This window comes from Ochlerotatus camptorhynchus, unplaced genomic scaffold, assembly GCF_037179485.1.
Source record: "Ochlerotatus camptorhynchus isolate MF236.1 unplaced genomic scaffold, CSIRO-AGI_Acam_v1.1 ptg000130l, whole genome shotgun sequence".
Taxonomy (NCBI): Eukaryota; Metazoa; Arthropoda; class Insecta; order Diptera; family Culicidae; genus Ochlerotatus; species Ochlerotatus camptorhynchus.
In genome coordinates, this window is record NW_027040620.1 from 832,415 (window position 1) to 860,368 (window position 27,954).

General features: G+C 37.1%; 1 protein-coding gene across 1 annotated transcript in view; it reads right to left on the minus strand.

Moving 5' to 3' along the window:
* LOC135700208 (protein fem-1 homolog CG6966) overlaps positions 1 to 24,399 on the minus strand; it is a 153,124-nt gene extending 128,725 nt beyond the window's left edge. The window contains exon 1 of the mRNA XM_065220651.1: positions 23,409 to 24,399. Within this exon, the coding sequence (XP_065076723.1) occupies positions 23,409 to 23,483 (75 nt within the window). The 5' untranslated portion in view covers positions 23,484 to 24,399. The remainder of the gene's footprint in view (positions 1 to 23,408) is intronic.
* Positions 24,400 to 27,954: the final 3,555 nt, after the last annotated feature.

A 27,954-nucleotide genomic window follows, 5' to 3' on the forward strand; every position in this document is an offset into this window, starting at 1 on the left:
TTTTCAAGGGAATCAAAGCCTCCGGATAGGCTTAAGGGAATTCTAAGAAGCATTCCAATTAAATTCTTATAAGAGGTTGCAAGGAAATTCCAATAAGAATTCATCGGCAATTATTACGCGAAGTGTCTTCTGGATTGTTTCAGAACAATTTCAAGATAATTCAGAGCAGAATTCTAAGTTAATTCTGGAATTCATGTCATGAGAATTTTGAACAACGAAAAATTAAACCCCCGGAAAAGAATAATTCAGTTTCGGTTTTTACAAATATTTGTTTCGAAAGTCTTCAATATTTTCTTTTAAGGACCATGCACTTTACATCTGAAATTGAGACGACAAAAATCAATTTTCAATATTGCTGAGTGATTAAATTCTAAAAACAATAACACGGGAAACTGAAGAAAATTATGCAGCAAATAGAGCAAGACATTCACTTAGTAAAGGATAACTCTGTTTTAATGATTTATTCTGAAATTCTGGTGTGAAAATTTGTTTCTATGGTATGGTTAATTTATTTTCCCGGTTCTTTCACCGAATTCCCGGGTTTCTCCCGGTTACTTTTAAAATTACCGGATATTTCCCGGTATTCCCGGTTTGCTGGCCACTTTGAATGAACCATATTGGAGTTATTGAAAAAAAAACGCGTGTTTTGATATTAAGCTCAAATCCAATAACAAAATTGACTAACCAAACCTTTGCCAACCAACTCTAAAAACGTTGTAAATAAAAGGAAAAAATATCAAAATTTTAGAAATATATGCATCAACAGCGTATTGAAAGAATTTCCACAACAATGTATGGTAACAGAATCGTATATCTTATATATGAATAATAAAAGTGACAACTTGGCTCTGTTATGTTTATTCGATTGAGCCTGAACAATTAAAGTACTTTACAAAAAAAAGTCTCCTATACCTAAAAGCAAAATGCTTTATGATTCTTGCTTATTGCTTCTTAAAATAAATCAAACTGAATTCCACAAGTTTGCATTATGAAGCGTAATTATTCCAACAGTTTATTTGTTCTGCTCAAAAATCCAAAAGCACTCCACGGAGCCGAGAACCTTTAAATAATTTAAAAAATACATCGAACTATTAAGAGGAACATAGTTTATGAGTTCTTCTTACTCTCCCTTGGAGGCGACATGAGTTCATCTTGCACTTTCATCCGATCCCTTAACTCCCTTTCTTACTTGTAACCGAAATTGAAGGCATTTTCCAGTATTTTTCCGGATCTTTTAAAGTTCCTTAAAGTTCCTTGAATGTTTGCACTGGTCACCCTGGTTAAAATTGTCAATTTTTCAACAGATTTGCATATTTTGCCATAACTAGTGCAGACTTCCTTAGTGCCCAGTACTCAATTTAAACATTTTGTTGATATTTTTTCAATTTCACTCTATTTTGTGGTTGTGAAAAAGTGACTTTAGTGACTTTTTGGTTTAAAAAGTGACTTTGTAGTGACTGACTTCAGAATAGTGACCAAGTCACTAAAAAGTGACCTGTTACCAGCTCTGAATTGAGAAATTCTTTAAGAAATCATGAATTTGATACCAATGCAATCTTGGGAAAATTTTTGGAGATCTTCTGGAATCTCCGTAGTCTGTACCAACAAAAAAAAATTTCCAAGATTCTGTGGCTTTATCATTAGTAAGTTAGCAAGCTCAGATGTGCTACTTCATTCAGACTAGCTGGATTCAAAAAAAATGTTCAAAATTGTTATATTTGAAGAAATTTTTTAGATGCTCCGGACCAGGCAAAAGTAACTATCTAATTTATAATGGTCGTGTTTTCAAGCTACGCTAGTTAAAAGGACATGGACATACAATAGAAATAAAAAATCCCTTGTTTTACAATGATTATGTCTAACGCATCGTAAATTTTAGAACTGCCCGACGATTGCAAATCCATTAATCTCCAAACAACTGAAATTGCTCAATTTTTCCACAAGAGTTCCCCCCCGTGTGGCATCCACGGCTCGACGGCGTGGCTTAATTTTTACTCATACATGACCGTAATTGTGCAATAAAATTTAGTTCATTATCACACAACGTGCTCAGCGAGTGAGTGAGTGAGTGAGTAAGTGAGGCAACTAGCCGCTCAGCTGTGTCTTGTGTTGCGGGTGGGAACCCAGAGGGTTTTGGAAAGTCGTGGTTGCAATTGCGACGACAACAACAACGACGACGACGACGATGACGAAGTAGCAATGGATGGCGGCGGCACGCTACAGTCACGCTAAATTAGTCACGAACGTTCGTTAAATGTGTATCAGGTAATGTTGGGAAAAAATTCGAATGATGAAACATGCAATTTGACACAGTGAATACGACGGTAGATAGATGCTCAAATCGATCATCGCGATATGAGAGGGTAAGATTTATCGGGCGACAATGTCCTCACTCGTGATTCTCTCACATGCAGAAACACAGGAAGGGTCGTCACACTTTGCTGACGCTCGTAGGACGGCCAATATACTCGCAGGATAAAGTGGTGCCGAAGCAAAACCGAAAATCCATTTAATGCCCAAAGGAATGCTTTTCCGCATTCGGGTCAACCATGTGGAGCGAAACATGTTTCCCTGGCTGTGGTCATCATCGATGATGACGGCCATCCGTGGCAATCAATCAATTATTCTCACTCGACTGTTGTTCCACTCGTTCTGTCGAATTGCACGATTGAGGGGTTCACTCACAATTTTCGATTTTACTATTTCAATGTTCAACTTTTAAATTTTCCAATTTTAATATTTTAATGTTATTTCAAAAAAAAATCAGTCAATTCACAATTTATGATCGGCTTCCGGTTTCCGATTTTCAATTTAATTCCACCCCTCACCTCAGTAGTCAGTCAGCCCCGATGAAAAATCGCACATTATCGACCAAATAGCTGCGTTCCGCACCGTGTTCGCGCCGATGCTGTCGGTGGCAGTATTTTTCCGTGCAAAAAATTCGGAAGATGCCAAAAACAACAACCACACGCCATCCACCCACTCACGCGTTTTTCCCATTCGGGTGGCGACCTAGAATCAGTGCCAAAACCAAACACTGCTGCTGACGTTTTTCCTTTCGGCACATTTTTCTCTCGTTGGTCTGGTGGTGGACTGGATTTCCTGCTGCTGGGCTGCATCTTTCCGATCAATTTCAGCTTTTTTTTGTGGAAGGTCAGTGAAAAATCAATTTTATGTTGATTTGTTCCGAGTTATATGGGCGCACGTGTAAGTGAACAAACTGTAACCAGTGGATTCGCTTTTCCAGACACCCCCCAGCCGCACGATAATGGCAAGCATGTGAATCGATGATGGCAATGAAAATCCTTACTTTATCGCTAACTGGGCGCTAAATTTACTCAAAACTCACATACATAGTTGGGGCGAAACTAGTCAAGTGTGTTGCCCACACACCCCGGCGTGTTTCCTTTTCGCTGATTTACGTCCTTATTCTGAACAGCGAAGCGTAAACACAACCGTTCACATTTCCAAACAGTGTTTCTACTATCGGCGGTGTAAATGCTGACCCTGATGGGCCAGCAGCAGCGTCGTTGGATTGGGTGTACAAACGTCACGTGTCCTACCATTCCGGATTCACATTTTTCCGGTTGTTGTACGTTGAATTCTTGTAATCTGATTAGATGCGTTTCGTCAATGGGGACTGATACCACGATCACCATCACCTCTAGGTCAGTCGGTTGGAAGCAATTACTAATCAGGGTCACGGGCAATGATCGGTGTAAGTCACGCGATTGTGACGTTCGGTGATGGGCGGAATTTTAAGCCGATGCAGAAGGAAATCCATTTGGTGTCACCTTGGATTTCAATGGAAGAACATGTGAACATGTCCGGACATTGACCAGTACTCCTGTACAATTAATATGATTTCCTCAATATCATGTGTTTGATGACACATGATGGTGTGATAGAATTTTGAGCTACAATGCATCCTGGACATATTCTGGGGGGCATTGTTCAGAACCGTAAGACGAAATCAAATAATTAGGTTAACCAGAGGCGAATGCACAATAGTGTAAAGCCTCTTAAATACAACAACAACAAAAAGAATTATGTTGATTCGTTTCGAACACTGTATCATTAAATTGACTGTGAAATAGTGCAAATTGGCTGGTCTTCGAATACAACTCATCCAGTGGCGTCGCGTAACCTCACTTTTTACCTGTTCAACGACTTTGAAAACGTTATTTAGGGTCATGTTTACATTCAAATCAGTTTCAAAAGGCTTAGGGTCTTCTAGTTTCACTGATTTTTATCCATTGGAACCCATATTGTTTTGTTTGTTTACATTTTGAGAGTTGTTGAACAGGTAGATTGAGGTTAAGGCGACGCCACTGAACTCATCATATTTTGGACACTCTGAGCGGCCGTTTTGTTCCACCATCTCTTCATCTCTGTCCCATCCCGAGTCACCGTTCCACACTTCTTTAACTTCTGTTTGACAATTGCCGAATGTTTCTCAATTGGGCGGAATTGCGGGCAGTTGGGTGGATTGATGTCCTTTTCGAAGAAATCTACCCCGTTGTCTCGATACCACTGTAGAACTTCTCCGCTGTAGTGGCAGCTTGCCACATCAGGCCACAACTTTAAAGATCCATTGGTAGTCTTAATGTTCGGCAGAATACGTTTTTTCAGGCACTCCTGCTTGTACATTTTGGAATCCATAGTCTTGGGACTTCTAGGGACATGCCCTCAATCAGTGGCTTTATAGAAATTTCAAAAATCCATCTTCACGTACGTTTCGTCGTCCATGAGGATGCATCCTTCGTACTTTGTAAGAACCTCATTGTACAACTTCCGGGCACGTCTTTTGGCCACTAGATACTGCTTCAGTGTTCCGTTTGGTTGCTTACTGGCCCGAAACGATCGAAATCCTTCTCGCTGACAAATCTTTCTGACGGTGCTTTGGCTGGCATTGAATTTCTTGGCGATATCATAATCCGACAGCCCTGGGTTTGCCCTAACCGTTCTCAACACCTTCAAATGCAGCTTCCGATCCTTAGTTCCACTACGACGCTTGCTATGATCCTGCCGATCGATAGTATGCCGCTCACGGAAACGTTTGAGAACACTGCACACGGTCGATTCAGACAATTTCAACGACTTCGCAATTTTTTAACCTGACCAAAATGAATCTTGACGAATTTATCAGCACTGAAAGAGGAAACATTTCAAAACAAACTGCTGTCAAAATATTCCAGACCCGACTTCTAGGAGTAAAATAAACAGTGCGTCCAGATATAAAATGCCTCAAGCTTTAGTAGTGACTAAAATAACGATTGACTGTTTCCAAATAATGACTTTAAAACTATAAAAAAGTGAACAATAGTGACATTTATACATCGGTAAGATATGAAAGATATGGATCCAATCTTTCGTTGATTGCGATCCGCCTTAAGAAATATTCAGCCATTCCATAGTGGTTCTCAGAATATCGTTAAAAGTATCAATTTTTGGGTTTTCACTCAGTACTCCTATACGATTAGACTAAAATAAGTCGTGACCATGATACAGTCGCTATAAATCAATGGAGACGCATGGTATCTTTCATTTGATATTTTGATCTTTCTAATCGGCACAGTGGTTCAGTGGAAATAGTCACCCTAATGACGAAATTAAAAAAATTACGGTCTAATATTTTGCGATGAGGAACAAATCTACTAACTTTTATGAAATTCTGAATTCAAAACCCTCCGAGAGCATTTTTCAAGCTCTTTTAAGGTGTTTCCTTGTGGTGTCTATTTTTCCATCACACCTCACAATTTCATGAGCAAACAACTCAAGATCTACGAGGTTTATGCATCTGTAAATTTCAGACATTGCTTGCTTCTCCGCAGTAAACAACAAGTAGTAGTTTCAGCTACGTGCATTCACAGAAAGCTTAATATTTTCATATGTGAAATTGCTAAGTGTAACACGAAAAAGGACGCTACAGGGAATCACCTTAACATACCGAAAATGCTAGAAGGATCCTATAAATTTGTTTTCGGAAAATCAGTATTTATTGAATAATCAAGAGCACGATTCATTTCTAACCTCCATTTCCTCACACAGTACTCATTTTTTGGAAACAAACCATTTACTATGGCGAATATAGATGCAGATCGCGAATTAATTATTAGAATAAATTTTAGAATGCGAAAGTTTGGGAAATCTTAAACTGTGGAAAAATTGGAGCGCAGAAAAAAATGTTTAAAGTCTCGGACTTGAACAAATTTTGACAATTTTAAGACATGCATTTTTAAAGACCTGAAATATAGGCTGGCAATGAATTTACATTTAAAAATTCCACGTTTTTATCGGTTTTCCTGGCCGAAAATAAAAAAAATCCCGTATTTACAAATCGTGTTTTTAGAAAATAACTAAGTTGATTTTTTGTTGAGGCCTTTTTTGCATAAAACTTAGCAATTTCATAAGCCATAAACCTTTTTGAAAACCGCAATTAAGGTTTCTGTGATAACACGTAGCTGAAAGCAATAGTTAATTTTTATTGGCTTAAAATTAATAACAGTGATATGGAAAAGAGCTCAAAGAAGCACTTTAATGCATAAATAAAATTTTCCGCACTTTATTAACAATTAAAACTTCGTTCCGATTTAGCCTTGTTGGTTGTAAGGATCTTATTCAAGCACAATTTTTATCACATGCAACCTGATTTTTAAATCATATAATTTTTAAACAATTAAATAACTCTCACAGTACCAAGGTTGCAAACTGCGTGTCGATGTTGTGAGCAAGCTCGCTACTCGACAACAGGACAGCATCGACACGTAGTTTTCACCCTTGCAGGGCTGGTAGTGTTGATGCGATATAATAGTAGTGACTTTAGTGACTAAAATTACGGAAATAGTGACCAAATAGTGACTTTTGAATGCTAAATAAGTAACCATTTATATGGTAACTTAGAAATTTAAATACTGTTTGATATTAAAATAAACTTTTTATGTCATGGAACTTAAAATAAAATTTCGTAAATTCCTCTAATTTAATCGAATCTCACAACGGAATCTCCTGTTAAGACCATTTGAAGGGATTTGAATAATTTACTTTTGCCTACGTTATACATGATGACTACCAAATAGTAATTCTCATTTTTTTATGATCTTGAATTTGATTCTGCATTCGAAATCTTTAAAATTTGGATATATCTAGGTAGATAACTTTGATAATTCGCTGAGAACATTTCACAGAATTTCTTCAGAATGATCTCGAGAACTTTTTCAGAATAATTCCCCTTCTCATAAACGTTGAGGCAAATAAGCTTTTACAAAAATAATATTGCATTCTTGAAATTCTTTGCAGAACAATCAACAAAATTCTTGGAAATATATTATTTTCGTAGTTCGAAATGCTTAACATCAAATATGAGGATTAAAGTGGACATTTAATACGATAGATGAGGAGATGAAAGTAAAGAATTAATAGTTCCGTAATAGTGTGAAATTTGTATACAGAAAGTAGAAAGCGACCAAAGGATAATTTTGAGGAAGGTACGAATCGGGTAGAGCATCTCCTTTACCAAGCTCATCAAAAAAAAAAAAAAAAAAAAAAAAAAAAAAAAAAAAAAAAAAAAAAAAAAAATTAAAAAATTAAAAATATTTTAAATGACCTCAAAAATTTCATAAATTTGCTGCTTAGAATAATCTTAGACTTCTTCTCTGCATTCGATTGGAAATTCAATTCGTATTCTCCTTAGAATTCCAATATTTAGTATTTCCTCAAAATTCTCAAAACAAAAATCCATAACAGAACCCTCAAAATTCGATTCTATTGGAATTCTTCTAGGAATTTATTTCAAACTCTTTAGAATTCTCTTGGAAGTATCTTCAGAAATCACCCCAGAATTTTTTTTGAACTACCATCTTTGGAGTTCACGAGATTTTCATGGAATTTTCATCAGAGCACCTTATGCAAAATTGCAGAACCAATTTTGAATTCTTATTAGAATTGGACCTAGAATCCTCGTCCAATCATCATTATTTTCAAAATAGCTGAATTTTGCGTCTCTATTAATTTAAACAATAATCAAAAGCAACTCTCGTATGTGTTAAGCCAAGTTTGACTATATAGGTAAACCTGGCTTAAGATTTAAGTTGAAATAAAGAAATTGGTCCTCAGAGCACTTAATTTTACACGAAACTTACGTAGTCTGTGCTTTGGTATTCTTCTCTGATATATCTTGGTGTCATCCCTAGAATACTTTAAAATTATCTTAAAATTTACTTTGGATTTTTTAAAGTTCTTAATCATCCTTGAAAGGCTTTTGAAAATCCATCGCAGACAAATACCTTTGGAAAGTTTACAAGATTTACAATCTATTTTCTGGGAAAAAAAGTATGTTTTGCCAGATTTTTATTCGAAATTGATGGCATTTCCCAATAGTTTTCTTGGTCTTCTAAAGTTTTGGTCATCCTGGTTAAAATTTTCAATTTTTTTAACAGATGCGTATATTTTGTTAAAACGACTATAGACATTCTTAGTGAGAAATACTCAATCAAAACATTTTGTTAATATTTTTAAATTTTACTCTATTGTAGTAGTGAACAAGTGACTTTAGTGACTTTTTGGTGTAAAAAGTGATTTTTTAGTGACTGGCTTCAAAATAGTGACCAAGTCACTAAAAAGTGACCTGCTACCAGCCCTGCCCTTGATACTCTGAGAGCTAAATGCACCATTCCGTACAGAGTACCAATGCTACCGACGCCAGAGAGACAGCGCCCACACCTGGACCCTACCTATCGACTCATCAACTCATGAACCGGGGACCAACGGCTTTACTTCCCTTCCGTGATCAGAGATTTTATGCCTCAGAAAATCCCGACGGCGCCGACTGGGATTGAAACCAGGACCTTTTGAGTGAGAGGTAGTCACGCTTACCACTACACCACCGGCGCCGCTATATAAATTGGAGCTACAATGAGGGCATTTATGAGCAGGGCACTTAAGTAGAATCAGAATGTATTCCGACATTCAATATTACTTTGAAGTATTATTTTTTTCTATAAAGTTGTGGAAACGATTGTGTGTTTCGGATGAAAGAGCATTTGAACCGATTTAGAGTGGTAAATACATTCACTCTAGTGAGCAGAAAAATAGCCATGGTTGGAAGCTAAAGGATAGTTGAACAAGTGTTGATTCTACCAATATGACTGCACATATTCTCAGAATTGACAGCAGTAGAGCGCATCAGGCGAGAAACTGAAAGAATATGAAAAACATTCTCACCGAGTGCAAACTAGAAAATGATAGATTGAAGGCTGAACGATTTAGATCTAAAATCAGCGAGAAATTGGTTTTGGATTAGACTCCCCCCATTTGGATTAATTTTATCTGCTAAAACATAGGTAAAATAGTATAAAGGTAGGAAGAAAATTATTGATTCGCTCTACAAAGCGACCGCTTAACTGGTACAAATAAATGCTCTTGAAAACGGCTCAGCAATTAGCAACGGTATGTTCAATTTTCGCTCAATTCTGCGATCAATGAAGCATGTAGCCATCCTTACCGAATCAAAATGATCAGAGAAAAAATAAAAATAGATATAAATACGTAGCACGTCTACTAAACACTTGGTCCTCTTCATTGTTCTTCATCAGCAGTTCTGTCGGTCGATGCGTCGCCGACTTTGGAAAGCAACCGTTTCGTGATGAGTGTGTGACTGATGACCACGTTTTGCGTCCATTGCTGCAATAGAAGCGCTCTGCCCCCCCCCCCCCTTTGGCGATACTGCCATACAATGAAACCATTGGAAGCGGATCCCGTTCTGATGGAGGAGGCTTATTGGATAGTGGAAGATAAAGTGTTTATTGTGTTGTACCTTTCGACTATAGTTTTACGATGTTTTGAATAGTTAACAAGAATCATCGGCTCTTTAAAGTTAATTCGATTGAGCCTTATCAAATAAATCAATAGCAAAAAAAAAAATAGAGAAGATTTCACGATCTTTGACATCGAAATTTTTCTAAGATCTGGGCTTGTAAAGCTTTTGAATTCGGACTTTTAAAACATACAATTTGATGGACTTAAAAATGAACTCAATATTTTGCTACATGAGTTTTTGATTCGAAGCTACCGGACTTTCAAACAAAAAGGTAATTCCAAGGGAATTGAATTCACAATTCCGAAGATAGGTAGTTCCAACAAAATGGTAGTTCCAAGGAAAATTTCTTAGGAATTTTGAGGAGTGTTCCAAGCAGAGTTGTTAATCGATAACTCGATAACGTCTTTTCGTTAACGTTTGCTATGGTGATTTCCCATTGCAGACGTTAACGAAAAGACGTTAACGAGTTATCGATTAACAACCCTGATTCCAAGAATATTCCGGTGATGATTTTTAGACAATTTCAAAAAAGAGTTCCAAGGAAATTATAAGTTGCACTTCAAAGAATTAATTGGAATTATGAGCAGAACTAAAAAGAAATTCCCATGGAAATTCCTTGGGATTTTCAGGAGAATACTAAATGCATACTAAGGAGAATTTCAAGTGATTTTTTTTCAGGCGTATTTTTCGGAGAATTGCAAGTACTATCAATAACGTGAATAATATGAATTCAGGGAGTGTTCTTCTACTGAAGATTGTCAAGAGTATTATGGAGCAAATTCTAGAGTATTCAATGTTTTTATAATAAATTACGACATTCCGGACACAGTAAAAGATCACAATTCGTGGGTTGAGAAAAAATTTCAATTCTGAGACTTAGATTTTTTAAGATTTTATGCTTATAAAACTATATGATCCTGGATTTACACAAATGTTAAAGGTACAGGGTGTTTTATTTCAAATTAAATATTTCGTCCGATAAAATAAGAAGAGTAGGGAACGTAAGAAGTTTTCATGTTCCAAAACTAGCAAAAATATTTGAAATGCCAAACTATGAAATTTAAGGTTGCGAACTTGAAATAATCAAATAGCTGAGATTTCTGGAATATTGGCACAATGAAGAGATTTTAGATCTTGGACTTGGAGTTCGAAATTTTTGATATTTAACGACATCTTAGACTTAGACTTAAAACTGATTGTCATGTCTTGAAATCGTTTGAGGAAATAAAGTTGTTCTTCTATGTACCAAAAATAACGTATTTTTACCGCAATAAGAAAACAGCTTTCTTATAAACGTAATAATTATCCCAAAAGTTCTGGAAAAACCTGAAAAACTCAGGAAATCTTATTTAGCTAAATGAGTAGGCAACCTTGCATTAGAATCAACTAAAATGTTGATTCAATTTAATCAAATAAATTCAGAAGAGAATGCAACGAAGGCATAAGGTTCCCTGATAATTTCCAATAATATTAGTAGATAAACTAGAGATACATCATTAATACTGACGGCAAGTTGACAAGTCCCCAATATCAGTTAGGTTAAATTTTACATAAAGTTATATTAACTCTCATAAAACCAAACCTGCTAAATGTGTGTCGAAGCTTTGACACAGCACGCCTGCCGTGAAGCGAGCTTGATCGTAGCATTTTACACATTCCAATTGCAATATTGTACAGTTCCTTGCATCGAAGGAGGACTGCTCCCCTTTGATCGCTTCATCTATCTGCCAACGAGCCATCGGACTTAACCAGAAGACATCACGAGACGACGACGAAGATTCCCTCCTCACGGAGACCAACAATTCACTCAGGGAAGCATCCAACCCGACTCTTCCCCGAGTATCCAAGGTTCACTGGGTTGGAGCGAGGGGTTGGAACAAGCCGAGACTCCCGGATCAGTGGTCAATTTTCTCTGCGGAAGCAATTGCCAATATCTTCACCGCACCCGCTAGTGTGGCACTGGAATCCGATACGAGCAAACAACCTTGGATCCAGGCGATACAGGAGTATGTTCCAAACAACACAGTCTTTGTGTGGATATCTGGACACTGCGGGGTCGTAAGGTAACGTAAAAGCGGATCACCTAGCCAACTCAGGTCGTTGCATGGCCAAGTACACGCGACTTGTACCTGGTCCGGACCTCAAAAAATGGGTATCAACAGTCACCAACGAAGGATGGGCCCGCGATTGGGCGGCCAGCGGAACCCCTGCCATTAGAAAGATCAAAGGAGACATCACCAGATCGGCAGACCCACCGTTACATCGAGAGCAGGTCTGCGATCAATACCAAATTCCACAAACGGTGGATCACATTATCCGCTACTGTCCGAAATACAAAGCACTAAGAACACACTACGACATCCCGAGAAGCACTCGCGATGCCCTCGGAAACGAATCTACCAGAATTACAACCCTTCTAACTTTGCTGCGGGATCACCATAAGACCAAACGCAACGACAACGGACCACGCTCGGAATCTGAATCTCACAACTAACGACCCACATCATCATCAACTATACAGACCAACACAACGAAAATGGAATTCTCGAACAAAATGACAACCACCTTATGTAACTAATAGCGAATTCGTTTATTATCGGGGTTGGAACCAGTTCCAACCCAGTGCGAAACCGAACTTTTTGTCAGTGCGAACCTCAACCTGAGCTGGGTTTTAAAAACAAACGATCAAACTGACGTTTGTCAGAAAACAAGCAGACCAAATCTTGATACCCGATCCAGGTTAGTACTGAATAATAAACGAATTCGCTATAAGGGATCCTCTTTTGGGGTCCCATCTCTTTGTTAATTCCTTTTAAAAAAACTCTGTTTTTGGGGACCCTTTTCCGGGCCCCACGTTCTTTTCGGAGATCCCCCTCTGGGATCCAAACTATGTTATTTGGGTAAGTTCCCAGAGACAAACCAGCCTAAGGCTGAAGGTCTCTTTAATAAAAAAAAAATAATTAGACTAAGTACTGCATTGACAGATTTCAATTTCAATATAAAAGTTTAAAGTGTAAGCATCTTTATCATTCTGTACTGGTAATCATTATTCAAAATATTTTGCTATTAATTATGGAAAATTGGATGAATTCTAAAAAAGCTGGATAAAACTGGATGAGTTTTAAAAAAGCTGGAAGATTTCAAATTTTGACGGTTTGACTGGATGCGTCCAAAATAGTTAGAAAAATCCAGTTTAAACTGGAATGTTGGCATCATTGCTATGTATACCATAATGCACAATAAAAAGAAAATCGTGTTAATATTTCTCTAAAATTACCATAAACAATTCGTGCCATTAAAATGAATTCCGTAAATTTTGGGATAGTACATCACGCTCTTTGCGATTTTCACGACTTAAAGTTCAAATCCGCGAAGATCACGAAATCTGCGCCTGTTGTAACGTATTGTTTATAATCCCTGCTAAATTTTAACTGAAATGGTTAAATGGTAAAAACATGAACGTTTGTGTGATAAAGTTTTAACCTTATGTATTAAGGTTTTAGTTCCATAACCATTTCAGTTAAAGTTTAGCAGGAATTGTAAACAATTTTTAACCATTTTAGGTAAGCTCGAGTTTTCAAATCTTCATCAAGAGGCTTTTCAAAATGACCGCGAGAGGTCTAGTTTTTTTTAAGGGATTGGATCCCGTTTTGAATGTTTTCAGTCCAGAAGCCTTATAAGGGAAAAATCCAGACACTTCATGTGTGTGACAAATCCAGAGTTTTTGCGGAACAAGTTCAGAGCAATACTGTTTTAAATAGGCCTTATTTTAAAACCTAGCACTAATTCAATTTAACCAGTGATGCCAGTATTGGTTAATTCTTCTCTTTTATTTATTTTTTACTCTAACATGGTCCGTAAAATTCGGCTTCATTCTCACGTCAATCCGAAGCTATTCGCTTCTGCATTCGGTAAGCCGTGCCGAGTGTTCTTATCTTATCGAGCCCTCTTGACCGCAACGCTGCATTACACGTAGCTCTGCTGGTCCTGATGTTGTTGGAAATGACCGAAGCTAATTTCCACAAACATACAGGAACAGAAAAATAATCACCGGCAGACCACTCACCGTGGTTAATTTTGTTATTATTGTGTTCACACCAGGCCAAGAAACGTGATTTGTGGGCCGACCTAATCATAAACACGACACGTTATCTATCGCACTTGCTTCCACCGAACTGAAGTTGTTCTACATCGTTTTTTTTTCTAAAGAGAATGCTCTTCATGGCCAATAACCGAGTCGAATTCGCGCTCGCTCACCCCGGTCAGCTGATATTGGCAAAATTAAATGTAGATTGTTTTCCACATCTGACTCGGCAACACAAAACGAGCCCAAAGTGGAAGTGTCGCGCTATCATTGCGGCTTTTTTGGAAAGAATTTTATTGCAATTCAGCACGCGACTCGAAAAATAGCTTATCATCTCGCCAAAACCATTTTTAATTGTGGGTCAACGATTTTCGGTACGGAATATAATGTTTTGGTCATTCATCATCAAACAACGAGCAATAATAACATAACAATATTTACATACAAATTTTCAAGACTGTCCCCCATCGGCCATATCATTTACAGTTACTATTCCTTGCGATGGCCCTCCTTGGTATTTGTAGTCCAGTCTCAGTCAGTCAACAGTTACTAAACAGTCAGTGGTTTACGATGCAATCTATTTGTTCATGCTTGTGTTGGTGTCGTCACACGATGCAACACAACAAACAGCTGGAGAGAAGGAGTTAGTTAGCAGCAGCAGCAGCAGCATACATTGAAAAGAAATTGCACTCTCGTCATCGCCGTAACAACATCGGCTGGGGCCAAACACGGCAATTGCATCAATCTGTATTTTATTTTATTTTTTTGCTTTTCTATCAGCACCATGGCAATAAAGGCAACAAAAAATAAATAGAAACATAACAAACAAGACAAGTCGAGAGTCTAACCGACAGTCAGGAGGAATGACTGATGAGTTTCTGAAAAAGAAATAACATTATGCCTACACCATCACGGGTGTGAGAAGGAAGGCACACTTTGATGATAGGATGTTCTTGTTCGTGTGGCTGGTTAGATTTTCTCGCTCGCTTTAGCGTCTTTACGATATCGCGTGCTGCTGGCTGTTTGCACCAACCAACAGAAGTAGAGAAGAGAACCCGCATATGACGATCCAAGTGGGAGGAATCGTCGCAAGTGGATTCGCCTTATTGAGATTTGACCGATAAGAGCCGGTGTACAGCTATGTGGTTTCATATCAACATGACTTCTCGATTACTTTTTCGAAGGGCATTTGATCGTCGGTTTGGCGTAACTGATAGCTCACCCACGCATGCTAACACTTCCATAAGATAGGGAAATTTACCCCTATCTGATAGTAGTGTTAGTATGGGTTTGCAAGCTACCAGTTACGCCAAACCGACGATCAAATGCAATGTTTACAAAAGCTGATACGTCCCTTCGAAAAAGTAATCGAGACTTGTAAATCGAAATTGGATGTTGAATGTTAGGGGGAGATCGAAATGGATTTTCTATATGCTAAAGATTATTTTTGTGTAGGAAATTCGTTTCGATCAAAATAAGAAATTTGGTGTGATTCCAACCAGGAGGTGAACAATAACTTTCAACGATCCATTTCTGCCGTAATATAGAAAAATGAGAATGCCATGTATACGTAGAGCAAAATTCCACATCCCTGTCAAGTTGACTTTTTATTTCCCATACAAATTTTACTCATTGTTGTAAAAAGTGGAGCTACTCATAGCATTGAAACTGAGTAAAATTTGTATGAAAAAATAGGTAGGGTTGTGTACAAGACCCGACCACATGGTTGACGTAGACTACGTGAAGCTGTTTAGTGATCTTCTCGTGCATTTTTGTTGACATTGATTTAAAATACAGTAGAAGTAACTTATTATGTTGGTCATTTTGGATTTGATACCTAGTAAAACTTGGCCAAATTTAAAACCTCAAAAATTTCAAATACATAGCGGAAATGGCTCTAATGTTGGCCTATGGATCTAAGATTGGGCCCATCGCTAGAAATCAGGTATTTATAAATTTTATCTAGATGAACGCGTCATTGGGACGACACTAATTCAGGCATAACATTTGATAAAGGCACAAAAGCATTTGTAAACAAACGTTCTAAGACCCTTTACACGTGAACCAAAGTACGCCCACGCAAACCAATGCCTCTGTCGGAAAGGTGATAGTTGCCCCTATCCGATGATTTTGTTGGTTTGCGTGGGCGTACTTTGGTACGCATGTAAAGGGCCATAGAAAGTTTGTTTACAAATGCTTTTGTGCCGTTATCAAATGTTATGCCTGAATATTTTTGGTCACTATTAAAAATTTAGTCGATTGCTGAATTTATGTATGGGCCCAAGTTAGGGGCATTTAGGCCGACATTACATCAATTTCTCCTAGTGTATAAGATTTGGTTCCTAAACTGTAATCGGATATGAATATTAAAATAGGAACATATGACGAAATATAAACAAACTCCCCACATAAATTTAGGATTGAGGACTGAAATAAAGTTTCAATTATCAGAATACTTTGAAGTTCTTCCAGCATTATTAATTGTGAGCTTACGATGTTTTTACAAATGCATGAAATGGTATATTGTGTGGAATGAACAATGATACTCTATGCCCTAGGTTCTAGAGCGGACCGAGAATCAAACTAGCCTCCTCCGGCTTAGTAATTTATTTATTTATTCGACAATCAATCAAATGATAGACTATGACTTCGCAGGGTTCTGAAATATATTTTTAATTCCTTTGAGGGCATATTCAAGTTCATCCTACAATTTGCTGGCGATCAACTAAATACGATTTAATCCAGGTGAGGAGCTTCATCTCAATTCTCAGCATTGGGATATTAATTTTGGCAAACGCTTTGCTGAAGTCCTTATAAAGAGCTTCTACTTGGTTACCTCTGTCCATAGCATTTAATACGAAGTCCACAAATTCCAAAAGGTTTGTGGTGGTTGAACGGCCTTTAAGAAAACCGTGTTGTGCACTAGTTATTCTTTGTTTTATTTGGTCAAAAACGTTTTTATTTACAATTGATTCGAAGTGTTTTGGAATGCACGAAATGATAGCAATCCCACGATAATTTCGAATATCGGATTTTTTACCAGATTTATACATGTAGTAGGATTTTTGTCCATTCCTTCGGGAATGTACCGGATTCAAGTGACATATTAAACAGCCAGAATAAAGGGGTTGTGAGTTCAGTTGCTGAGTGTTTCATCAAAATAGCTGGGATTCTATCTGGTCCTGAACCTTTAGTGAACCTACAACCGGACCTTAACCGACAAGGCTATCTGAGGCTAAGCCTTCCGTCATGCAAAAAAAAGCAAAAAACATAATTGACATGCACAATTTTGCACCTATTTTTAGTGAAATTTCGCAACTGATACATATTTTATCTACCGATTGAGCAAAGAACAATGACAAACTGTTACTGTTTTTAAATGTTTTGAGCGTTCTGTGGACGCACATCAATCATTTTGCATCAGAAAACGGAGCTTTTCTGTGGTGGAAAAAAAAGTGATTTCCGTATCACAGAGTACACATTTCAGTACCTTGCCTTTTTTTTTTCTTAATTTGTTTTCCGTCGATCTTGTTTTGCTGAGCACCAATGCTACCGACGCCAGGAAGGCAGCTCCCACACCTGGACCCTACCTATCGACCCATCAACTCATGAACCGGGGACCAACGGCTTTACTTCCCTTCCGAAGGAAGGCAGTACCTTGAAAAACAAAAAAAAAACAAAACCTATTCGTGCTTTTAGAATAACATTGTAAGAGTTATGCTAATGGAATGGCTTGCTATACCCCGCCCCCATCGGGAAATCAAAATTGAGGCGGAACAGGGAATAGGAAAATCAGTAATAGAAATATTGCACTTATTGCAGGGTGACCAGTAAACTGGGAAAAGTCCGTGAATTTCGATGACAAATTGGGGAAAATATAAGATTTTGGACCAATTTTAAGACCCTTGGACTGGATTTTCAGAATACAGTCACTCTGATGAACTAAATATTAAGAGAATTCTGTATAGAAATCTGGAGATAACAACAATGTATTTCATAGAAAAATACCAATAGATTCAGTTCAGAGTACAATTTTTAGGTAGTTCTGTTGTAAATTGCATGACGATTGTGAAAATGAGTCCAGGTCCATTTCTAATGAATATTCAAAATATGTTATGAGGATAATTTTAAAAGAGTTAATTTTAATATATTCTAAAGAGATTTTTGTGAGAATTCCGCGAACAATTTCATGGGCATATCCTGAAGAATTTCTAGATAATTCTAAGTGAATTTACAGGTCAGCCCCAGGATAGTTATGAGCAGAATTGCAAGGCAATTCTTAGGTGAACTGCATGGAAACTCTAAGGAGGAATCAGGCTGATTTCTAATATAATTATGAAAGCAAGCTTCAGTGAATTCTTTCGAAGCGAATCTTGTGATGAAACGCCGTCAGCTGCAAGGCAGTTTTTCTGCACGACGGCAAAGAGAGCGAAAAATTTCACCTTTTACCGCTGGCGATGATGTTGCTACTGCTTGAAGCTGGCATACTAAGAAAATGAGCGGTGGCGCGACATCAGCGCTGTTTTACAGCTTTACAGGTTCAAGCAGAACGATGCGCAACTAAATGGCACTCGATTATGACAACTGGGTTAGGGAAAACGTTTATTTAATGAAAACAATGATAACATTGAATTTAAAATTGAAAAAGTATTTATTTCAGCAGATTTGTAGAGTCATGATGTATTTGGATTATAATTTCATCTGTAAATGATAAAGTTTTGAGCGTTCAAAACCTAACACCTTTTCGTGACGGTCGCTGTTAGAGATTTTCGTAGTCTACGTCAAAAAAAGAAAGTTAGTCAACTTGACCTAGTCTCTAAGTTACTTTCGACGGGCGTGCATGGGAATTCTGAACGGAATTTTGAGAGGAATTTACGTTAGATTCAAGCAAATTCTACATAAGAATTCGAAGACAATTTGCTATTACTATTGAGAATACGAAAATAGTTGTAGATGGAACTACAAGAGTAACTTAGAGGTATTTTGTTAACTGATATGCAGAGAAACTCTATACTGCATTGAATTCTATTTTAACGCGATTTTGTTTCGTTTTGTGCGTATTTTTGATCGTGTGAACTCAAATTTAAACCTTACCAAATTTGATGCAACTTGTTCCAAAAAATCAAAAAAGATCAAGCAAAATAACAAAGGAAGTTTAAATATCTGTACTCATCTTGATTCGCATATTTTTTTTCCTTTTCCAGCTTTGGTTCAAATAGCTAAATCTATTGATTTAGACTGAATACTTTCAGCCCATCGATAGTGGAATAGCGTAGGATCCACATTGTAAAGATTCCCTATTTTCAGCTTTTCTACAGGCTGGAGTTGTTGTTTGAACTATTTAGTTTATCAATTCAATTTATCTGTATAACAATTATTCCCAAGCATTCTTCCAGGTTAATTCAAGAATAGTTTGATGATGATAAATCTTCCTAATATTCACATTATAGGTAGGACCCGATCCTGTCAGCCTCTCCGCGCATCAGACTGTTATTTTTCAGTAACTCCACATAATTGTGATTTCATATTTTCCTCCTTCAAGATGGATGATACTTTGCTAGCTGACAAAATGAGGTCATTGCTGTATAATTATTCTCTTTTTTCAGCCTTTATTCAGACTGGATCTATTGATTTAAATTATTTAAGTTTTCTTCCAGCTCTTCGATAACGGAACATCATTAGATTTATACTGTAATGATTCACTCTTACAGCTTTCACCCTGGTTTTGTCTGTTGATTTGATTTGTTTGAATTGATTTTCAGCTCTTTGGTGTTGCCAGTCGCGGGCGGTCAATTTTGCTCATGCTCATGCTCTAAGTTTTTTTTTCAGCTTTTCGATGATGGAACGTCTTCAGATTTATGTTGTAATGATCCAACATTTTGTTTAGGCTTCAGGCAAATTCAAGTATGATTGCACTGATTCATTTAAAACCATGGTCGCATCACTTATCAAGATGTATCCAGATCCAACGAACCCAACTTACTAACAAAATCTCCTTTCCTGTGTCTTTTGTTGGGGTGCAGAGGTAAACACGGCCCACAAACAACAAAGGTAACTCAAATATTCCTTCCCTACTCCCACCTGATTGCAAGGACGTGGCCGGCGCCGTTATTGATCTACAAAATATAGAGTCACTGAAACTTGTACAATGAGAATGGACGGTCACTCCCAGCCCCATTCAGTTGATTCATTGTACAATTTCACTGATTCTGATCAATCACGGAGTAGCAACAGTCAGTCTAAGCTAAGCAGTAGTGCAGTCAGTCTAAGCTAAGCTAAGCTAATAAATATATCAATAGAATTCTGCCAATAATACTTATGTAAATTTGGGGTTAATTAAAAAAGGAATGCACGTTCGAAATCAAAAGAAATGCTGAAAAGGATTCCTAACAAGTTCTGGGTTATATTCTGAGGGACCATAATTCCAAGAGAATTTTGATATAATATAATAGATTCTGGGAAAGATTGTATTTGAATCTCAGACTTCTCAGAATTTTAAGAAAGATTCCAATGTTGTTCTAATGAGAGTTTCAATGGAATCCTTCGTGGAATCCTGAAGATAATTCTAAGCTTATCAAGAGGAGAGTTCCAATCGAATTTTCTGGGTAGGTTAAACGAAAATTCGAGTGCAAAACTTTCTTTAAACTGTTTGCATAATTTATGAACAGCCCCTTTATGATTAAACAGAGAGACTTTTAACTGACAGAACCCCAAGAGTAAAGGTGCAAAGTGCGGGTGGCGATGCTGTGAAACAACACACCTGTCCTGTTGCCGAGAAGCATGCTTTCTAACAGCATCGCAATGAACTTTGCAACCTTGGGGTTGGAACTACTGGTGGAAGATCATAAACTCGCACATATTGATTATAATTCTTCGCATGTGACATACAGTGTATCGCAAAATTGAGCGTACACCCTAGTAGAACATTTTTTGAAACATTGTGATAAACAGATGTTTATTGATTTATCGCTTTAGTTTTGGACTTTATTAGGAGAACCTGTATAAAGTTAGATTTATTGTAGTAAATCGGTCGATTTTCAGCTTTTTACCTAGTGGACGTAATTTTAGTAAAATAAGTGAAATATGAATAATCTTTATTATGACTAAAAATGGGCAAAATTAAAAAAAAAAAACGTTTAGTTCATTGTATTTCAAAATATTATGGTTCTTTCAAGGAAAAGGCATTTTTCTCAAATATCTCTTACTTCTAATAAAAGCAACCAAATAAGCCCAACACTGTACCAATAATTGATAAATTAGAGACGAACCAGCCTACGGCTGAAAGTCTCTTTAATAAAGAAATCAAATCAAATCAAAAATTGATAAATTAATGATGATTCAACAGCCACAAATTCAGAAACGTATCTCTTTAAATTGTAATTTTAAAGCTGTTTTACTAAAATTTAAGGACATCTGTACGCTTATTTTTGAGATACACTGTACGTACATCGACTGCCTTTCCATTCGCATAATGGAAATCAAATCTTCCGTACTAAACGACAATGTATGGAACATCGATTCTTCAGATTTAAACGTTATGAAAAGGGATTTCTCTTCAGCTATCCTTTATGTCGCATCCCTTAATACGGGATTCGCATCCAGTGCTTTCACGAAATTAGCATGGTGGGTTTCGCACTTCCATGCCTGAAGAAAAACTTGACGCTATTCTATTCTTAATTTCAACGCCACTCATTATCAAACTGGCAACGACAAAAGCGATCGAGTTGCAGGCAAGAACAACAGCGCTCCGAACAATCACTTGATTGAGTAATAAATCTGTTGATAGCGATCGAAACCGAGAGATACAGCTGCTGCTGCCTCTACAGCTGAAAGCGAACTGGTTTATCTTTATTGATAGTGAATTTCGGCCTGGTTCGAAGGGGGATCCCCCTATGCGCTAGCTTGCAGCTAAAAGGGCCCGTTCAAATATTACGTAACGCAACAATATAATTTTTACAAATTTTTTCACTTAGATGTTACATGAAAACATACATAGATTTGTTCCATCTAGTTTTCACGTAAATTTTATGTTTTCATATGTAGATCGGTTTGAAAGTTCTAATTTCAATCCACATACAACTCTAATAGGTAGTATAGGCTTTCAATTTCAATCCACATACAACTCTAATAGGTAGTATAGGCTTTGGAAGTAAATTTCACTTTATTTTCATGTCTAAGTGAAAATTAATCAAAGTGAAACAGATCTTTGCCCAATCCACTAGAAAGCAACATAGACTTATGGTAGTTTCTAAGTAAATCTTATTATGTTTTCACTTAAATTTTAGTAAATTTCTTCGTAGCATGATCCATTGTTATTTATTTTAAAATTATTTTTTTAAATAATAAAAATTTTACTGTTCAGAAAGCTGATCATATGCCTTATGTATTCCAGTAACCTCCGGCCAGCTACACTTCCTCTGCCAATCTTTCGGGTGAGATCATTCCTCGTCCGTCGATTCCTCGTTCTATAAACATACCATAAATAAATGGTGTATCATGCCAAAAGAAAAACATCATACTTATCAGAAAATTCAACAAATCCGATGGTATTTGTGAATCCAGCAACAACTCGTCAGCAATGCACCGTTCGGACGCCATGTTAGGTTTTGTTTGTGCCATCACCACTCAGAAATTTTCACACTATTAATTCATGTAGAATCGAAGTGAAATTATCTTACATGAAATTCACTTGAAACTTATATATAAGGCATAACATTTGATAATGGCACAAAAGCATTCGTAAACAAACATTCAAAGGCCCTTTACACGCGAACCAAAGTACGCCCACGCAAACCAATACCACTTTCGGAAAGGTGATAGTTGCCCCTATCCGATGATGTTGTTGGGCGTACTTTGGTTCGCGTGTAAAGAGCCTTAGAAAGTTTGTTTACTAATGCTTTTGTGCCATTATCAAATGTTATGCCTGATATATTCATCTAAGTTTCAAAGCTTTTTTCAAAGTGTTTTTTCCAGTGAAATTTATGTGACATTTTTTTTTTTGAGAGTAGAGTTCCACTTACATCTCTACCGAATCATGAATACAGCTTATTTGACACTTTTTCAAGCTCATCCCTTAGTATAAAAAAAATATTGTCTAGTCTCAAATTGCGAGATATTTCTGCTTTAAAAAAATAAACTACTAGAATTTTAAAATAAACGTGTTCAATTAATTTTTAACGATCTCTAGAATCGTTTTTTTTCCACATCAAATGACAGATCTCATCCAAAGCTTTTTTCCCAACCAACGACAACAAACTAATGCTCCCGAACGTCACATTTCCTGTTTGGGTGTGAAGAAGAGAGCAATATTATGTAACAATCTCCCATTCGAAGATAAAAATAAATCTCGGTCTTCGTTAAAAGATCCGAATGCCCGCATCCCATTTCGACACCGACCGAAAACAAAATCAACACGAACAGATAAGAGATAAAAATTAACGTCATTCAAACGTTAGTTCGCATAATATTATATCCTTGAACCTTCCCCGTATCGGACAGCAGACCTACCTTCAGTACAACCAAATTGCCGTCCCGAGCTCCGTTGAAAACGTTCTCTTTGTTATCCATCGCTGTTGCGAGCATCGATAAACTGAACACACAATATTCTTCCCCTTTTGAATCCACACAATATACGCTGCACACACACACACTCACAAGACGCACGATCTATAAAACTGGCCCCAAATTTGATTCTAGATTTTTCTCTTTCGCACTTGGTTGTACAACTCTTTCTGCTTCTCTAGAAACACTCTTTTAATTTCGGTTTGGGTGTTTTATTTTTAGCTCTTCCTTCCTGAATCGGCACTCTTTCTTCTATTGTTTTCTTCACAGTTTCACAAAATTCTACGTTTCGATCACTTTGTAGCTTTGCACCTTTATTTTTCTTTGTTACATTATACACTTTCTCTATGGCATTCTTCTTAGTTCTGCGCCCTTTCTGTCGTTCATCCCAGGCGTGGCAGAAGACGGAAACAAACACAAAAATCACCTATTTCGGATTTTGTACCAATTCTTGTGCACACTCTGATACAGGATCAAACAGATGGTCTCGGCTGTGGGTCGATTATTTTCCTTAAACTTTTACTCCGATTTGCGGGTCAAGTTCTTCAGCGCAAAGTTCACACCGTTCCGGAAGTGCACCAAAAATTTACTCTCCAAATTTGTGCGAGAGTAACTATTTTACGTGTAATCCTTCGAAAGGATCCAAGCAATCCTCTTCTGGGGGGGTACTTCTTTCCCGATTCAAATAGATGAGGGGCCTCCTTTGATTGCCCTTCGATGCACGCGCGAATCACGAACTACTAATTTTGCGAACAACAAATCCAATTGAATGCTAACTGCTAGATTTAGACTTTTTGTTCTTGGATTCTGGTTCAAAGAATCGCGCTGACTCTATTTTGCTATTAATGCACACGGGGAAAGCGAAACCCTTCTGGGGTGACTTTGTTTCGGTTTTCTCACTGCGAACCTAACGAATGCGAGCGAGCAACTGAGCGACCCAGCTGGTAACGGACTGCCAACAAGCCCCAACCCAAGCTCAAAAATCGTTCGACAAACGACGACGACAAAGGAGGCAACGGAAAAGCAGAACCGCTACTTCTTCTGGCTGTGTCAACGCTTTGTCGCGCAATCATCCCGCTGTCGTTATGGCCGTTAAAGAGAGACTGTATATAGTTGCGAGTTGTGAAAATATTCGTTACATCAATGCTAGATAATTTTCAACATATTTTAGTTGTTATTTTTTGCCCATCAATATTGGCAAATCAAAGTTGGCACTCGTGGAGAATAGAAGAACTATGAGAGTGATGATGGTTTCAAAATTTTACACGGTGAGGTATACGAATGCAATCTTAAAATGCTTTTATTTTGCAAATGGAGCATTTTATTTAAATCTGGTTAATGTTACGCTAGTAGAAAACTTAAGGACTACTTAATAGACATATAATATAGAAAAAATAATTTCTTTTCAGATTTTTATGTGTAGACATAGATTTCAGCTTTTCTACAACTGTAGCAGCAACCAGATTTAAATAAAATGCTCCATTTCCAAAATAAAAGCATTTTAAGATTGCACTCGTATACCTCACAGTGGAAAATTTTGAAACCATCATCACTCTCATAGTTCTTCTATTCTCCACAAGTGCCAACTTTGATTTGCCAATTGGCAAATCAAAGTTGGCACTCGTGGAGAATAGAAGAACTATGAAAGTGATGATGGTTTCAAAATTTTCCACGGGGAAGTATACGAGTGCAATCTTAAAATGCTTTTATTTTGAAAATGGAGCATTTTATTTAAATCTGGTTACTGCTACAGTGGTAGAAAAGCGGAAGTCTATGTTTACACCTAAAAATCTGAAAAGAAATGATGTTTTCTGTATTAGGTATATGTCTATTGAGTAGACCTGAAGTTTTCTACTAACGTAGCACTAACCAGATTTAAATAAAATGCTCCATTCACAAAATAAAAGCATTTTAAGATTCCACTCGTATACTTCCCCGTGGAAAATTTTGAAACCATCATCACTTTCATAGTTCTTCTATTCTCCACGAGAGCCAACTTTGATTTGCCAATTAACTGCCTATTACAGTAATTTTTAAGTAAAATACGAATATTTCACATCATAATGAACACAATTTTAAAAATGAGATAAGTTTTCTTGCTTTTAAATATGTTACATTCAGATTACTGTTTGGTATCATTTGATTGCATTGCATGACAATTTACTTTCGAACTGTATGACGATCACCCTACCTTCTCAATATAAGTCATACGGTTTGTTCATTTCTAATTTTTCATCCGATTTTCAATATTCAGCTGAAGTAGTGAATGATAATTATCCCCAAACTGACACAATATCCGTATGGGGCTCCAGTGTAGTAATTTAATCATACACTCGTGAGGACAATTTGTGCACAGAGAGTGGTTGACAAATTTCCGTAATTGTTCTGAGACTAATAAATTTGAAAGATGGATCATACCTTGTTCTAAGTATATTTTGCAGAGTTGAATCGAATCTGTTGAAGGGTGAATTTGTATTACCTATTCATAACGAATTTCATAACTGAAACATTATTGCAGGTTTGTTTAAACCGAGGTTTAAACTCTGTCGATTATGCGGTCTTCGTAAAAACCCCAAACGCTAAATTATTGCATTGATTTAACGACGTAGTTCAAATTCAACACATGCACAAAACTTTATTCAACCTAGTGTAAAATTCATAATAAACGGATCATGACCGAGTGTTGGAATCCACAGCGCATGTGCAGACTCACTCAAACACAACATGGCTGCCGTTGAACGGAATAATGTGCTCTCCTCGTTGCTCTCCGTATATGGTAACGTGCTAACGGATCGCCTGCGTTGCCACGTTCAACGGAATCAACGGATGTCATGAAACGGGGAGATTGATTGAGAGGAAAACGATAAGAATCCATTGAAAGAAAAACGATAAAATTTTGAACACAAAAAACGCACATTCGCTTTCTGCAAGGCACTCGAAGATGGCGCTGCGGGGCAATAGAGTCGGGAACTAATGATAATTTATTCTCTTATTGATCATGAAAGGAAACATCATTCACATCGTTTGTTCACATTTAAATTTACATGGACAAATTTCTTATACATGTTACGGTTTCCTACAGACCTGAATTATTGATTTGCAATTTAACTGAAATACTCACTGACCCACACAAAAATATCGTCAATAAAATTAAAAAAAAAACATTGGTAGAATTAAAAGTTAGCATTGGCTCATTTTGGTAGAAAGTCTTCAGCATTCAAAACAAAAGTCAGCCAATTGTCAATTCAAAAGTACATCGTTCTCCACTTTTACAAGTTCTGGATTGATTTTTTTTTTACGTATGTTTTTTAAATTTATTCATGAAAGGGTTTAATTCAAAATATACGCATTTTTGTCGTAATTACGTATGTTTTCATCTTAAGTACACATTCTTTTCAATTCAATTGCTCTATGCTTTGAAAACAAGAGCCACAGTAATGTTTTTTTTTCTTTCCTTTGTTCGGGACATAACACCACTGCGACCAGTAATTTGATCTATTGTAGCATAGCCCGTGTCTTTAGTTTAGTGGATGTCGTATTGCTATTGAGAATGATGAAGTATTCGATTTTTTTACAGTTGTCATTCTTGCATTTATCGCAAGGATCTGACTCTAATTGAAAGGTCCCGCTATTTATACCCTTCGGAGCACAAACGAAGTGACAGACGACTAACTGGCGAAGAAATCAATTAAAATATTGTGGTTCGCTGTAATAGAATTTTCTTAGAAGCTTGTGCCATCATCCACCAGATGGGATAGTATTTTTGTTTTGGTTTTGCACAAAGTTGATTTTGTGTACAATGATTCTTTGACAGTGTGCAAAGAGTGCGTATCATTTTGTCATGTTTTTATGCATTTCAGTTTTGAGTAGAGTGAAAGAGATAGAACCAAAACATTCTAGTACATTTGGTGAAAATGCTAGTTCAATCCAGTAGTAGTGTTGCCATGTGGTTCAATCCAGTAGTAGTGGTCTTGCCATGTGGTACACTGAAAAATTGCAATAGCAGGTTAGTCACCAAAGTTTTCGAGCCGCTCCGTCTGTCACTTCGTTTGTGCTACTACTGAATTGTACCACATGGCAACACTACTACCATAGAGGTAATTCTAAGACCACTGGGTCCCGAAGAAAATCATTATTATTTTTGGCTCACTCAGTACCAGAACAACGGTCCCAAGCAGTCCCAAGCTATTTCACTCACCCCTGCATGTTCTGCATGAATCCACACACCCCTGATGTTATCTGTCAAACTTTCATAGCGAATCAAAACAAACATAGTGTAGTAATAGAATTTCAACTAGAATAGGGTACGTTAATCGTTTGCTTGGGACCAATAGGCTACTAAAGTGGTGAGCCAATTTAAAATCGTTAGTTTCGTATTGATTGTTGCTACTACTGGATTGAACTAGCATTTTCACCAAATGTACTAGAATGTTTTGGTTCTATCTCTTTCACTCTACTCAAAACTGGAATGCATAAAAAAATGACAAAATGA